The sequence below is a fragment of the Rattus norvegicus genome, chromosome 3 (assembly GCF_036323735.1).
Source record: "Rattus norvegicus strain BN/NHsdMcwi chromosome 3, GRCr8, whole genome shotgun sequence".
Taxonomy (NCBI): Eukaryota; Metazoa; Chordata; class Mammalia; order Rodentia; family Muridae; genus Rattus; species Rattus norvegicus.
Window position 1 is genome coordinate 32,396,953 of NC_086021.1, and position 14,795 is coordinate 32,411,747.

The window sequence follows — 14,795 nt, forward strand, 5'->3', positions numbered from 1 at the left end:
GGCTTTGGTTGGAGACCTTAGGTCAGCCAGCTCCTTGGTGCCTTCCAGCTCCTCCATTTCCTGATTCTTTTGTTTCAAAGCAGAGTTCCCTGAGAGCCATCTGTGTAGTTTAAGAGGCTGTTCTTTGTCTCTGTTGGTGATGGTTTTTTTCTCCAATTAGTTCTGTTAACATGAGGAAACCATGCTAACTTGAGGAAGTGGCTTGTTAACTGATGGCAAGTTTTTGTCCTAGTGCTGTCTCCTGCCTGGGTTGGCATGGCTGTGCCTCATTCTTTGGTAGTCACAGTCCAGTGGCTGCCACTGAGCTGGCCTCTTGATTTAACTGGTGTGCTTAGATGGATTATGCATGCTTTTTTTGACTTATGTTCCCTTTTCTAGGTGGAAGACATTAGAAACTCATGATGTTGTAATAGAGTGTGCCAAAATCTCTCTGGACCCTACCGAAGCCTCATATGAAGATGGCGATGCTGTGTCTCACCAGCTCTCTGCCTGCTTCCCTCACCGTTCAGCTGATGTCACCACCAGCTCTTACGTGGACACACAGAATAGCTATGGTAAAAAGCTGCTTTGGTCTCCTGTGTTTGCAACTTCATCTTTTACTACCTAGGGTCTTCTGAAATGCATCAGAGTTTGCCTCCGCTTTGTTTGAGTGGTTTTCTATCCTTCAAGCTTAACTGTTCTTGCTGTCTTATCTAATAACAGCAGATCCCAGGCCAATCCACAGCACATAACACAGTCAAGGTCCACGTGCTTACAGGCGGCCCCTGTGTCATAGGACACTGAAGCTCAGCTTCCACTGGGCGGGTGCCACAGGCTCTAGACTGACATGGTCTAAGAATCTGGATGCACAGCACTTTCTGTCTTTAGCTGGAATGGAGTCTGCACATCAGACTGCTAGACATGGTGTGCCCTTTAAACTATCCTGGTACATAAGTAGAGTCACGCCTACCTGAACTTTTAACTTCCAAAAGCTACTTAAAGAACCTTTAAAGGGTAGAAGTGGTGAACACATGGAATCTGACGCTCAGAAGGCAGAGGCAGTGGACCTCAGAGTTCAGGCCTGCACGGTCCTTGTGCCAGTTCTAGGCAGTCAGGGATATACAGCGAGACCCTGTCTCAAACCCCATGAGAACCCTAAGTGTTACTCTGTTCCCAGGGATGTCCCAGTGCCAAGGGTTTTAAATAGAGAATTGAGTGTTATCATGTGGTCTAGAGGATCGTGGTTAGCTATCAGAGTGGCCCAGCACCCTACACTCACCCCTGCCTCCTTCCCTTTCATTTCAGGGGGCGCTACTTCCACCCCTTCCTCCACCTCTCGGCTGATGTTGTTCAGTACCCCCGGGCAGCTACCTCAGAGTTTGAGTTCACTATCAACACGGCCGTTACCTGAGCCGCTGCAAGTACGGTGCCACTCAGCATCCCTTCTCCACCTCTGCCTCCGGGTGAAGCTGGGCCAGTGGTCAGGATTTCGTATGTAATGGGGAAATTGCACACACAGTGTGAGTTTCAGGAGGGCCATTTAAGCGCTCTTGATATGAGCAGACAAAGTCACTGTTGCCATGAAGCACCTTGGAGTCCAGACACTTGAAATACAACTTGTCTTGTGGTAAAGATATCACAACATGCTCCTTGTAGTTGAAACTCTGCATCAAAAGCAAACATTGCCTAGAGACCTTGTGCGGGGCTCAGTGTGTGCAGGGCTCAGTGCTCCCTTGCTGATTTCTGATCTGACTTGTAGGCTAGTCTTTGGAGCCCATCTGCAGTCTGTGGTATGACCACTCCTCCTACGTCTCCTGGAAATGTCCCGGCTGATTTGTCACATCCATACAGTAAAGCCTTTGGTACTACCACTGGTATGTGGGTCTTAGGTGGGACTTGATTGCTTGGTTTGGGCCTGTGTTTTATGGGGGCCATATGGCAGTAATAAACTTGTTTTTGAAATTTAGTGTAAGTTTCTGGGCTTCTCAGAATGAGTAAGAAAGCAGACAGACACTGAGAAGCTAACTGGATCACCGTATCTGTAGTGACAGCAGTGTTAAGGAAACAGCAGCCTTGCTTTTGGCTCAGCCTTTCTATGTATTGTCCTTGTGTCTGAGCAGGTGGAAAAGGAACTCCTTCAGGAACCCCAGCGACCTCTCCTCCCCCAGCCCCGCCTTGTCCCCAAGACGACTGTGCGCACGGTCCAGCCTCCCAGGCCTCAGCCACACCCCCCAGGAAGGTGAGCTCCAGGCCTGAGATGCCAGTACACCCACACCTCACTTTGTGAAGCCAGGTACAGTCTTGGTCCAGATGGATGGAGTGGAATCATAATAATGGAAAAGTAGATGCCACCAGTTCTCATGATAGAGCTGCCAATCCCAGGATCCAGTGGATTAGACCAGCTTTCAAGTCAGCGTGGACCGCTGGGTGCCTTCTCATGTGTGCCCTTCTCATGGCCTTGACTGTTCAGACAGTAGTAAGATACCCTTAGCATAGATCAAGTTACAGACCAGACTCTCAAGGTATTGTATCTTCCCTAACATGGTTTTTAGCTTAGAAATAGAAGGGGGAGATGAGAAGCATGATTCTACAGGAAAAAGAAATGGTGAGGTGTCATTAAATCTGGACCTTGAAATTATGTACACGCCCACAGGGAATGTAGCTAGTATCATGGCACTTGTTTAATCCAGGCTCCAGAGGTGAAGGCAGGAGGATTATGAATTCAAGGCCAGTCTAGAAGCAGTGAGACCTTGTCTCAAAAGGACAAGCAAATGAACAAAATAAACTCAAACGTGATTTATCGCACACTGCAGGGTGAGGTGAGTCCTCTTGTTGCTGTTGGAGTGGGAGCTAAACTCGCTGCTTTTTTCCTATACAACTTGATTTATCTGAAAGACAACTGACTGGTTTATTCCGGCCTGAATATTTGGCAGGAACTTTCCTTTTAATTGATTGTTTTCAAACTCAGTACAAGCTAATGGATTTTGTTATAACATTTTCATTCTTATATGCACTTTGCTTATGTTTTCTTCTTCTACCTATGACAGTTTCTTAAAGGATAAACCAAGTCTGTCACTTCAAGGTAAACAGCTGACAATATCTAAAGTCAATTTTAAAATGCAACCTTGCAAGGAAAAATAGGTCATTAAAAAACTTGTGCCTATTTGAAGCCAACCTGGTCTACAGAGTGAGTTCCAGAACAGCCAGGACTACACAGAGAAACTCTGTTTCAAAACAAACAAAACAAAACAAAACAAAAAACCCTAAAATATCTTGTGCCTCTATGTCTGTGGCTGTCATGATGGCACAAGCCTTTAGCTGCAGCACTTGGGAGGCAGAGGCAGGTGGATCTCTGAGTCCAAGTACAGAGTGAGTTTGAGGACAGCCAGGGCTACACAGAGAAGCCCTGTCTCAAAATAAACAAGCAACCAAACCAAGCCAACAAGAAAAGTGTTGCGCTTGCATCAGTGCTAATTGTGTAGGCATTGAAGATCCAAGCCAGGTTTCAGTACCCATGCCAAAGCCACATGTTTGAGCAGGCTGTGTCCCCCAGCCCTGCCGTTGGAGGTCGGGGGTACCTCCGTCTCAGGTAGATGCTGGCTCCATCTAAATTCCAGGTTAAGTGACAGGCCCAGGCTCCAGAAGGCATCAGAGAGTGATAACGTGGGATTCTGACCTCTGAACCCTGTTCATACCACACAAAAAACAAATCAATACACAGTAGGAAGAATGTGTGTTTTCAGGTTCCACACTAGAGCTATGATTAGAAACCGTAAGATGTAATATACATTTTACTGTTAAATATCTGTAAAGACCCTGATTTTCTTACATTTCAGCCAAAGTAACACATTAAAGTATATTGAGAGTAAAATGTAGGCACATTCAACTGGTTTTCATTAATTAAAATTATTAAAAGAGAGTGTAAAAATGTGGCAATTTTAAGTATTGTTTTAGAAAATGCATTTTTTTCCATAAAAGTATGCTATACACATTAACATGACATAGTTGTATTTTTAAGTTAATAAGTTCTCTTTAATTTATGTTTCAATTTTATATGAAACATTTTTGGTAAATTTAGCCATAAAATAGAAGCATATATATATATTATACAGTATATATATATATATATATATATATATATATATATATATATATATATATATAGTATTTATTTTATGTGTATGAGTATTTGTGCCTGGTGCCCACAGAAGCCAGAGGAAAGCATCAGATACTTTGTGTAACTCGGGGATTGGAGTTATAGATGGCTGTGAGTTGTCATGTGGGTCCTAGGAGTCAAACCTAGGTCCTCAGGAAGAACAGCCAGTACTCTTTTTTAATGGTTTTTTTTTTTTTTTTTTTTTTTTGGAGCTGGGGACCGAACCCAGGGCCTTGCGCTCGCTAGGCAAGCACTCTACCACTGAGCTAAATCCCCAGCCCAGTCAGTACTCTTAACCCTGAGCTGTTTTCAGCATGGGCCTGGCACACCAAAGCAAGCCCTTACCCCCATAGACCCACCCTCTGGCAGTGCTGATGCCAGTCCTGCTTGGGACAGGGATCACTAAGGATCTTTTTTAAGATTCTAAAGGGATCCTGGAGTCCAGCAGTTCACTAAGCTAACCTTTAGATTCCTTTAAATTCCGTGTGCCACAGAATATGCCCAGCGTTTTCACTGTCTTCCATTTCAGGAAGAAAGAGCAGATTCTTCAAGGCCTTACCTACCCAGACAGCAGGATGTTCCGAGTGACCGCGGATTAGGTAAGCTCCCCGGGGAATGGTAGACCTTGCTTGCCTCTTCGCGTTGAACTCTAGTTTAAAAGCTAAGCCAGGTGAAGAAGGGTTCTCTGAGATAGCACCGATGCTGCCTCCCAGGGATATGAAACAGCAGTATTAGAAGGTTGTCAAGCTACTCTCTGAAGTGCATCTTCTCTGAGCGGGTCAAACAAGGTGATTTTATCTATTATCAGAGACATTATGGCTGAGAACTGTCCTTTTTATGGGGTTGGGTTTGAAACCTCTGAAAATGATGTGTAAGTTCTCCATCTTCTGTAGTGGTCCCAACTTTCTCTGCTCAGCTAGAAGAACTGTTGTAGATGTGTGTGCACATCATGCCACTGTGCTTCCAGGGTTAACCAGTATGGCCTGAGTCTCTGTCTCTGTCTGTCTGTCTCTCTGCAGAGGATCTACCTGGAAGCAAAGGTTCCGTCACTCTGAGGAATCTACCAGATTTCCTAGGTGACCTGGCTTCAGAGGAAGACAGTATAGAGAAAGATAAGGAAGAAGGTAACATCCCTGGGTGGCTACAAGGTGATGAAGTGTCCTTCTGTCTCAGGCCTGGGCTCTAGAGTCATAACTCAGGCTCGATTGACTTTTCTGCGTTGGGGTGAAAGGTGGTGTTGGTTCCAGCATGTACAGGAAAAGGAAATACAGGAATACAGGAAACATGTATTGCCAGCATACAATCCCTGTAGTACACAAACCCAAGCCCACTTGCCTGGCCGAGTGTTTACAGGGTTCCCTTGTTTCCCCACTCTCCCTTCAGCTGCGATATCTAAAGAGCTTTCTGAGATCACCACTGCAGAGGCGGATCCTGTAGCTCCTCGAGGGGGCTTTGACTCTCCCTTCTACCGAGACAGTCTCTCTGGTTCTCAGCGGAAGACTCACTCAGCAGCCTCTGGGACTCAGGGCTTCAGCGTGAACCCTGAGCCTTTGCACTCCTCCCTGGACAAACATGGGCCTGACACACCAAAGCAAGCCTTTACTCCCATAGACCCACCCTCTGGCAGTGCTGATGCCAGTCCCGCTGGGGACAGGGATCGCCAGACTTCTCTGGAGACCAGTATCCTCACTCCCAGCCCTTGCAAAATTCCACCTCAGAGGGGAGTGAGCTTTGGAAGTGGGCAGCTTCCCCCATATGATCATCTCTTTGAGGTGGCCTTGCCAAAGACTGCCTGTCACTTTGTCAGCAAAAAGACTGAAGAGCTGTTGAAGAAAGCGAAAGGAAACCCTGAGGAAGACTGTGTGCCCTCTACCTCCCCAATGGAAGTACTGGACAGACTGCTAGAGCAGGGAGCAGGGGCACACAGCAAGGAACTGAGCAGGTGAGCCAGGCCGTGCTGTTGCCTTTAACTGTTTTACATGGCACAAGATCGTGAGGACACAGCTACCTCTGTCCACCCGTACCCAAGGCAGCTTGTTCTCTTGTGTTTTCTTAGTAAGCCTCCTTTTCTGTTGCTTTTGCATGTGTACAGTCTGAGATGATCTGTGAGGAAGAGGGTGCCCATTTGTAAATTAGTCTTCAGTGCAGGTCATTCTGGGCCTCTATGGATGCCCCAGTGACTGTTTGCACATTTGTTCTCTGGAAAGCAGACATAAAATTGACGTTACAATAGCTCAGTGTTGAGTTACACCGGTTTCATTATGTCCTCCGGTCACAGTGGTTTATTTTCTCTTGTGCTACTGGTGAAAGATTAGATTGCCACCATTCTCATGTTCAGGAGGTTAGACACTCCTCAGAGTGCCAGGGTTCCTGAAGGACAGAGGTACCCTAGTCTTCAGCCACTGAATCCTCAGGCAATAGTTTTCAGTGGTTTGTTTTGTTTTTCTTTTTTCTTTTACACCCTGTCACCTGTTAGAGGATTCCAGGGAAAGAAAAGAAAAGAATCACCTGGCTAAGTTGCCACTGGTTCTGGGGAAATGCTAGTTTTATTTCTTTGTTTTGAGACAGGGTCTCACTATGTAGCCAAGGCCAGTCTGGAACTCATAATCTTCCTACTGTGGTCTCCCAGAAGCTGAGATTACAAGGATGTATCACCATCCCTGGCTAGTTTTTACCTTTTTTCTATATAATACACTAAGATGAAATTTGACAAGAATTGTAATATTGAAACCTCCACTTACAAGATGAAATTTGATGTATTGGAGTCAGGTAAATGAACTACGTTTATCGTAACAGGCTGACAGTAGCTTATCCAAGGACAGTGGCTCTGTGTCCATAAGGAGAGTGGTGGCAGGAGGATTTCGTGTTTATCTGCAGAGGGTGGTTGGAGAAATCCTGTGGCACAGCCATCAAGCCTGGGAGCTCAGTGCTAGGGCTGGGACTAGTTATATACAATGAATTGCCCGCCCATTCCCTGCCACTAAGACTCCCTTCAGCTCTGTGTCATTGGAGTTTGAAAGTTTCCCTAAGCACTGCAGATTCTGACCACGAGACATGAGCTAAGCTCTCCAGTTGAAAGTCCATTTGTTTTGGCTGAGAGTGTTGCTCAATTAGCTAAGTGCTTGCCTTGTATTCATAAAGCCCTCCATTTGATCCCCAAAACCATATAAAATGGGGCACAGTGGACCATGCCTGCAGTCCCAGCACTTGGGAGGTAGAGGCTGGAGGATTAGAAGTTCAGCATCATCCTTGACTGCATAGCAGGTTTAGAGCCAGCTTAGGCTGCATGAGACTTTTTCAGAACACACCAACAACAGAAAGTCCGGGTTCACATTTTGAAGATCAGATGATCAGTAACTTCCTGTGAAATCTTTTCCTAGGTTGTCCTTGCCCAGCAAGTCTGTTGACTGGACCCACTTTGGAGGTAAACGCTGCTTCGGTTCACATCCAGACCCACTCACCCCTTCTCTGTCCTGGGGGTGCCCTTAGGAAGGGACCTCCTCTGGCTCCTTCCCAGTCAGCTTCTCTGCTTGCTGAGAGAACCCCAAGCCTTGCAGTCAGCATTTGGTGTTTTTAGGGAGTGGCAGGTGTGATCTTAGGAGTTTAGTGAAAAAGTGAGCCCCAGGTTTCCCTCAAGAAGATCAACTTGGTGGGAATGTGCTAGGAAATCTCCCTGGGAAGCCCAGCACTGAGGGACAGTGGCAGAGAGAAAGGAGGTCAGATGTATCTCCAGGACCAGGCTCCAGCCTCAGAAGCCTCTCTCCATACCACTTGTGGGTGCTTTAAAGGGAAGGAAAGTAGATTTCCCCATTTCCCAGGAATGGTGGTGCTAGGAACTAGCAGACTAATTGGGAAGTGTTGGAATTGTGTGTACATGTGCGTGGAGACAGGGTCTCTCACTCGACTGGAGCTTGCCAGTGTAGCAAGGGTAGCAGGCTAGCAAGCCCCAAGGGTGCTGTCTCTTTTTATATGGGTTTTGGAGGTCAAACCAGGCCCCCAATGCTTGCACAGCGCTTCGTGGTCTGAGCTGTCTTCCAAGACCCTGAGAATTGTCTCTTAAGTGAGGCACATGGGAGGGCCTTGATGGAACTATGTGTAAAAGGCCTATCTGCCACCTTCCCTCTGCTTTACAATCAGGCTCTCCCCCCTCAGATGAGATCCGGACCCTCCGAGACCAGTTGCTCTTACTGCACAATCAGCTGCTGTACGAACGCTTTAAGCGGCAGCAGCATGCACTGAGGAACAGAAGGCTGCTGCGCAAGGTGATCCGAGCTGCGGCCCTGGAGGAGCACAACGCAGCGATGGTGAGCAGCCAGGGCGAGCCCACCCATCCACTGCTCTGTGGGAGCAGCTGCAGAGTTGGGGGTGTCGTGGGGGTCCCAGCTCTGCCCTGAGTGGCCAAGGGCAGGCCACTTAGCTGTGAGTTACAGGGGTACATGGCTAATTCTCCCACACTCTCAAGAACCACAAGAACAAATGCCTTTGTGACTGCGTGGCATTCATGTAAAGGGCCAAAGGAGTTTGTTTCATGGCGCAGAACTGAAGATGTTTGATGCCATGGATTTAAAGCCAACCAGATATGGACTTTGAGTGTTGGTTTTTACCTTAAGCCTTTGATATTTTTGTTGGGGGGGTTGTTTGTTTGTTTGTTGTTTGAGGCAGGGTCTCTCTATAGAGCCCTGGGACAGGAACTCACTGTGTAGACCAGGCTGACCTCAAACTCACCTAGACCTGCCTGCCTCTGCCTCTGCCTCTGCCTCTGCCTCTGCCTCTGCCTCTGCCTCTGCCTCTGCCTCTGCCTCTGCCCCTGCCCCTGCCCCTGCCCCTGCCCCTGCCCCTGCCCCTGCCCCTGCCCCTGCCCCTGCCCCTGCCCCTGCCCCTGCCCCTGCCCCTGCCCCTGCCCCTGCCTCTCTGCCTCTGCCTCTCTGCCTCTGCCTCTCTGCCTCTGCCTCCCAAGCGCTGGGATTTAAGGTGCGCACCACAGCAGGGGTCTCACGTTCAGCCTTTGATGCTCTTCTCACGTTCCGTAGATAATAAGAGTTAGTGGCATTCTGTGTGTAGCCTGTGGTGTTAACTCATACCAGTGAGCATTTGCTCTAGCTGGCACACTGAGTCAGGGCCCAGCATTTCAGAGGATACACACTGTGTATTCAAGGTCCTCCTCAGTAGGCATCTAGGACTTCAGCAAGTGTCAGAAGTTCCTTGAAAAAGGTTCCATGTGCTGATGTGAGTTTAGAAAAAAATTTGACAGTAGAGAGGCACCAGACCCATTAAGTATATGATTAGCATTCAGAGCAGTGTGTAGCTGTCAATGTTGGTGACATGTGTTAAGCTTGAGTGTCACTGCCCATGTTGGGTAACAGCTAAAATAGTAGTGTTTCTGCCTTTGCTAGAAAGATCAGTTGAAGTTACAAGAGAAGGACATCCAGATGTGGAAGGTGAGTCTGCAGAAAGAACAAGCCCGATACAGTCAGCTTCAGCAACAACGTGACACCATGGTGACCCAGCTGCATAGCCAAATCAGACAGCTGCAGCATGACCGAGAAGAATTCTACAACCAGAGTCAGGAGTTACAGGTACTGGCTGCTATACCCGGCGGGTGGCAGAAGGCATGGTGTCAGCCGTGTCTTCTTACCTCACTCTGAATTCTTCGCTCTGAAGTGGCAAGTGTCTTGCTTGTGGGGTGGATCTAACTGAGGGCAGAGGTCCCCAGCTCTCTCCGTTCAGTGTTCCCTTGGGGTCCCCAGCACCCTGAAGCCAAAAGAAGCAACTTAGTGGTCCTAAAGCCAGTGCTTCTCAGCCTGTGGTCACCGCCACAGGGGAAGCACACATTTTATGGCCTTTGGAATAGACATACCACTCAGTCGAAAATTACAGCTGAGGAATAGCAGTGGAAACAAGTTTATGATTGGGTTTCCCCTGACAACCCGACAGAGATCAGGACCACACACTGAGCACCTCTGCTCTAAGCAGATCTGAATGGGGTTGAGTCCTCTTGGCATAGTGGCTGTTGAGAAACAACACACCTACATTAAAAATACTTTAGCCTTCACTTTTAAATGGCCATGGTTGTCAGGTGACCCTGGTGTCAGCACAGTGCTTTGGCTTCAGAATCAGCAGACAGTGATGCCTTCATTTCCTCCTTCACTCTGTTTTCTCATATTGCTTTTTTAGCACATAGATAATACCAGGAAGTGATGTTATCCACACCTGTGTAGCACTGTCTCTACCACTGAATCAGTAGTTCCCTCGATGTCCCACAGATGTTGCTATAGTCCCCTCAGAAGAGTGAAAGTCTGGGCCACTTTCTGTGTTGTCGCATGGTCTAGGACATGCAGTTTTGGAACTGTAGGGATCAGGTCTTTGGGAATGTGCCCGCGCTCCCTTGCTCCCTCCCTCATTTTAAGTAGTAAGAGACTCTGACACTCTCCTTTAAAATTGGAAAGTCTGATACTGATGGGCAGAGCAGTCGAGGAGCAGAGCACCCACAGCTCTCCCGTGGCTGTGTCCGCTGTGCTCTGGTAACCGCTCGGCCGCTGGTGTTTGGCAGACGAAGCTGGAGGACTGCAGAAGCATGATCGCGGAGCTTCGAGTGGAGCTGAAGAAGGCCAACAGCAAGGTGTGCCACACCGAGCTGCTGCTCAGCCAGGTCTCTCAGAAGGTAAGAGCAGAGCCCCCCCCCCCCCCCCCCAGCCAGGCAGCTGCATTACTTCTTGTACGTCTGTGTTGGTGATCCAGCAGTGAGCGATTCTACCCAAACACATTGGCACCATCTGGAGACAGTGAGTAGGAAGGGCCCGTGGATACTGACGTCCAAGTGCAGCACACTCTCCAGTGCAGATGGTCCTCACAACAAAAGTACCTACTGAGCTGAGGCCAGGCACGCCCATGGGACTCTTTCATACCCTGCTTTTGAAATCTGTTAAGGCTCTTGAGCTGTGACTCTCCATAGGCTTTCAGTGAGACCTGTGTCATATATGCAGAAACAGGTTAGTTCACTGGGCTTCACATAGCTGCCCCGCTCCAGTGTTCTCGGACTGGCTATGTTGAAATGCATCCATGTTGCTTCTGTGCAGAGAACAACGCAGATGTGTTTCTGCTGCCCTTGGTGCCTTCCTCTCTATTAGCCATGGACTCAGGGGAGTGGTCTGCTCTGCCCTGCAGTGCACTGTGCTCCTCAGTAGTTACTGTCACTGTCCATTGCTAGTTCTGCCATGCTGACCTTGCACTTTCTCACTTCCGCCTGGCAGCTCTCCAATAGTGAGTCAGTGCAGCAGCAGATGGAGTTCTTGAATAGGCAGCTTCTGGTGCTCGGGGAGGTCAATGAGCTGTACCTGGAGCAGCTGCAGAGCAAGCATCCTGACACCACCAAGGTATGTGGCCAGGGCACTGAGAGACACAGACTGCACTGCCCGGCCCCGTGTTCTGCAGAGCATCCAGGCCCAGCCACACACCAGTGTCCAGGCATGGGAAGACTGCCTCAGGCATGCGCCCAAGTGGGGCTGCTTTGCAGGGGTCCAGGCTACCTAAATGTCAGTTACTGACCTCCTATCTGGGACAAAACTGACAAAAAAAACTGAAGCAAAGAAAAGTTTATTGATTCACAGTTTAAGGGTGTATGGTAATGGGAGTGTGAGGATGGCTCTCACTGTCACAGTCAGGAGGGGACATGGTGGAGAGGCCCAGAGCTTTGTTTCTGTAGTGATTATGTGTCCTGTAAGTTGGTAAGATCGGCCATCACACAGTAAAAGCATGAGATGTGAGTGCTGCCAAGCAGGAGTGAGGGGAAAGATGGGGGCAGCCAGGCTGTCTCCTACCACGTCAGGACCCATGGTGTGTGCGGCTGCTCTGTCTCCTTCTCCTGAGACTGCTCCTGCTGGCGTTCATTTGGTCCCGGTGTCGGTCAGGACCAGTTAGGTTCTGCAGGAGTGCTGAGACAGACATTTGTGTCACTGGACAGTCAGCCTCGGGCAGTCAGAAAGGAGCTCGGTTGAATTTCGGTAGAGTATACTCTAGCGCTCTGACACTGCTCCTCCATCAAGTCACCCTTGGGTCAAAGCTCTATCAAAGGTCATTTGTGGTCTCCAAGTACAGTGTTGTCTCAGAACTGAGGAGACAACTTCATGGGAGAGTTGCTTCTTAATTCTCAGCCTCCAGTTCAGACTCTGGATGTCAAAAATGGCAGGCATTACCTAGAATCCAAATGCTAATTACCCTGGAGGCAGAAGAGTTTTGAGAGACGGTAGATAACAGACCCAAGGACTCAGCCCTAAAGAGCTTGTTGTTTTTCAAGATAGGCTAGCCCTATGTGTGTTGGCTGCTCTGAAACTCTCAGACCAGGATACCCCTGAACTCACAGAGATGCACTTGTCTCTGCCTCCCATGGACTAGAATCAAATGTGTTGCCACCATGTCTGTCTGCTGTTGAAGCAACTTTTTGATGCCTCCAGAGAGATGACGCATAACTGGGCTGGCTTCTGTTACATGGAACCCTGAGATTGGCAGCGGGCATGTTCCTTCTTGGGAGCTGTTTCATAGTTATGAATTGAGAAGTCCACTCGTGTTAGCTGGGATGCCTTCTGTTCAACATCACAAAACAAAACACAAACAAAATATCTTGCTTGGGGTTGGGGATTTAGCTCAGTGGTAGAGCGATTGCCTAGCAAGCGGAAGGCCCTGGGTTCAGTCCTCAGCTCCCGGGGGGGTGGGGGAAATCTTGCTTAATAACACACAGCTTTATTGCTTCATCCAACAGAAAGTCCTGATGCAGGTGAATGCCAAGTTGATGAAGGTGGTGGCAGTTTGGGGTCAGCACGAGGAGGCCAGGCTCTTTGACCCTCCCTACCATCTTACCCTGTTAGCCTTGTCCTCTAGCCAGACACACTGACATGCCCAGTGCCCCACATAGGCCAACCCCCATGGGGTTCCCGTTATGGGTGGTGTCTCAGCAAGAAAAACCTTTTTCAAAACCTTTCTGCGTGCTTCCTATCCCACTTTCCTTTTGGTTAGTTTTGAATGGTGCTTGTTACTGGCCAGTGAGGCCTTGAGTAGACCAAGAACTTCCTCTGGGCGGGGAGCTGGGTTGCTGCTCTTCAGACCCATGGAGGAGGGGCAGGCTTCTCACAGGCTGTCTGGGCAACGGAGATGCCTGCGCAGGGCTTGCCCTTAGAGTCCTTGTGTGAGTCTCCGTACATCAGTACAGGTGTCACTGTTGCTGTGCGGGTCTTCGTCTAGGGTCCTGCAAGATTCCAGGTGGCTAGTTCCTCTTACAACCATTGGGTGTTGGCCCCTAACCTTCGCACATCCTCCCATGTACTGTAACCATCACTAGGTGGCATGCAAGCGCCTGACGTGCGATAAGCATCTGTGCTGCTGTGTTAGGGAACAATGACAAGTGGGGTGGTGAGTGGCCTGCTGAGCACATAGCGACAGTTGTCAGGGAAGCCTCTTGTCTACCTTTCGGGGGCACATCACTCTACAGTACTGCGGGTTGCTCATGTAGGCGGCCGCCTGTGTGACCTGTGCCGACACACTTTGGCAGGTTCCCATGCTAAAAGACTACTCCTGAACAAACATGTCTCCTTTGTCACCATCTCAGCTGCTGTAGAAGGGGGAGAAAGGGTAAGGGAAGGCAAATGGCCACCGTGTGGTTAACCTGAAGCTCCAGCTGTGCAGCGTGGCTATCGTAAACGCTTTTGTCAGTGTACTGTGGTAGGCACCGTCCTGTAGGCTATGGCTCACTTGTCATCTCTTTTTACCGGTACTCTGTAGCCTGTACACAGTAAGCTTTCTCTCACAGAGTCCTGACGTTATGTCTGAGGGTCATCTGCGTTCGTAAACATGCTGTGGTGGTGTCTTCTGATGTTTGAGATGGTTTCCTTAGAGAGAGACATCAGCAATGCCTAGCCAGCCTGCTTGCCAGGACATCCTCCTCCCTCAGCTCGGTCATGGCACTAAGTGCCTCTCAGTGTTGAGGACACCGTAGAGTTACCCTGTGCACTTGTCTGAAAGTACTGACTCCAGACCTTTTTATAGGAAGTAGAAATGATGAAAACTGCTTATCGGAAAGAACTAGAGAAAAACAGAAGCCACCTTCTCCAGCAGAACCAGAGGCTGGATGCCTCACAGAGGCGAGTTTTAGAACTGGAATCTCTTCTGGCCAAGAAAGACCACCTTCTCCTAGAGCAGAAGAAGTACCTTGAGGATGTCAAGAGCCAGGCGAGGTGACTCACTGGAAAGGTCTGGGTGTGAGTGGGGTCCCTTCCGTATTCTGAACCACGCCCTGTCTTTCAGTGGACAGCTGCTGGCTGCAGAGAGCAGGTATGAGGCTCAGAGAAAGATCACCCGGGTGTTGGAACTGGAGATCCTAGACTTGTATGGTAGATTGGAGAAAGATGGCCGCCTACAGAAACTAGAAGAGGACAGAGCAGAGGCAGCAGAGGCAGCTGAAGAGAGGTAAGTGCAGCCACGTCGGGCTGTGCGAAAGGAAGGTGGACTCTGAAAGGCAGCTGGGTTGCCTGCCATTCTCTGTTCGTCCTTGTTTGCTGCCTGAGACTTTTGCTTGTAGCTACTCTTACAGAAGAGGGAGCAGGGGTGGGGCTGGGGGGATGGCATGGTGGTTAAGGGCGCTGCTCTTGCAGAGGACCTTGGTTTGGCTCCC

At 49.0% G+C, this 14,795-nt stretch overlaps 1 protein-coding gene across 17 annotated transcripts in view; it reads left to right on the forward strand.

The window, feature by feature from the left end:
* Tsc1 (TSC complex subunit 1) overlaps positions 1 to 14,795 on the forward strand; it is a 49,132-nt gene that overhangs the window by 29,519 nt on the left and 4,818 nt on the right. For 14 of the 17 annotated variants that reach the window (XM_006233844.4, XM_063284467.1, XM_063284468.1 and 11 more), the window contains 14 exon segments: positions 379 to 554; positions 1,285 to 1,400; positions 1,739 to 1,853; positions 2,100 to 2,218; positions 4,665 to 4,734; positions 5,155 to 5,259; positions 5,519 to 6,077; positions 7,516 to 7,559; positions 8,273 to 8,439; positions 9,529 to 9,711; positions 10,686 to 10,796; positions 11,386 to 11,508; positions 14,171 to 14,358; positions 14,429 to 14,590. In XM_006233844.4, coding sequence (XP_006233906.1) covers positions 379 to 554; positions 1,285 to 1,400; positions 1,739 to 1,853; positions 2,100 to 2,218; positions 4,665 to 4,734; positions 5,155 to 5,259; positions 5,519 to 6,077; positions 7,516 to 7,559; positions 8,273 to 8,439; positions 9,529 to 9,711; positions 10,686 to 10,796; positions 11,386 to 11,508; positions 14,171 to 14,358; positions 14,429 to 14,590 — 2,238 coding nt within the window. 17 annotated transcript variants of the gene reach the window in all.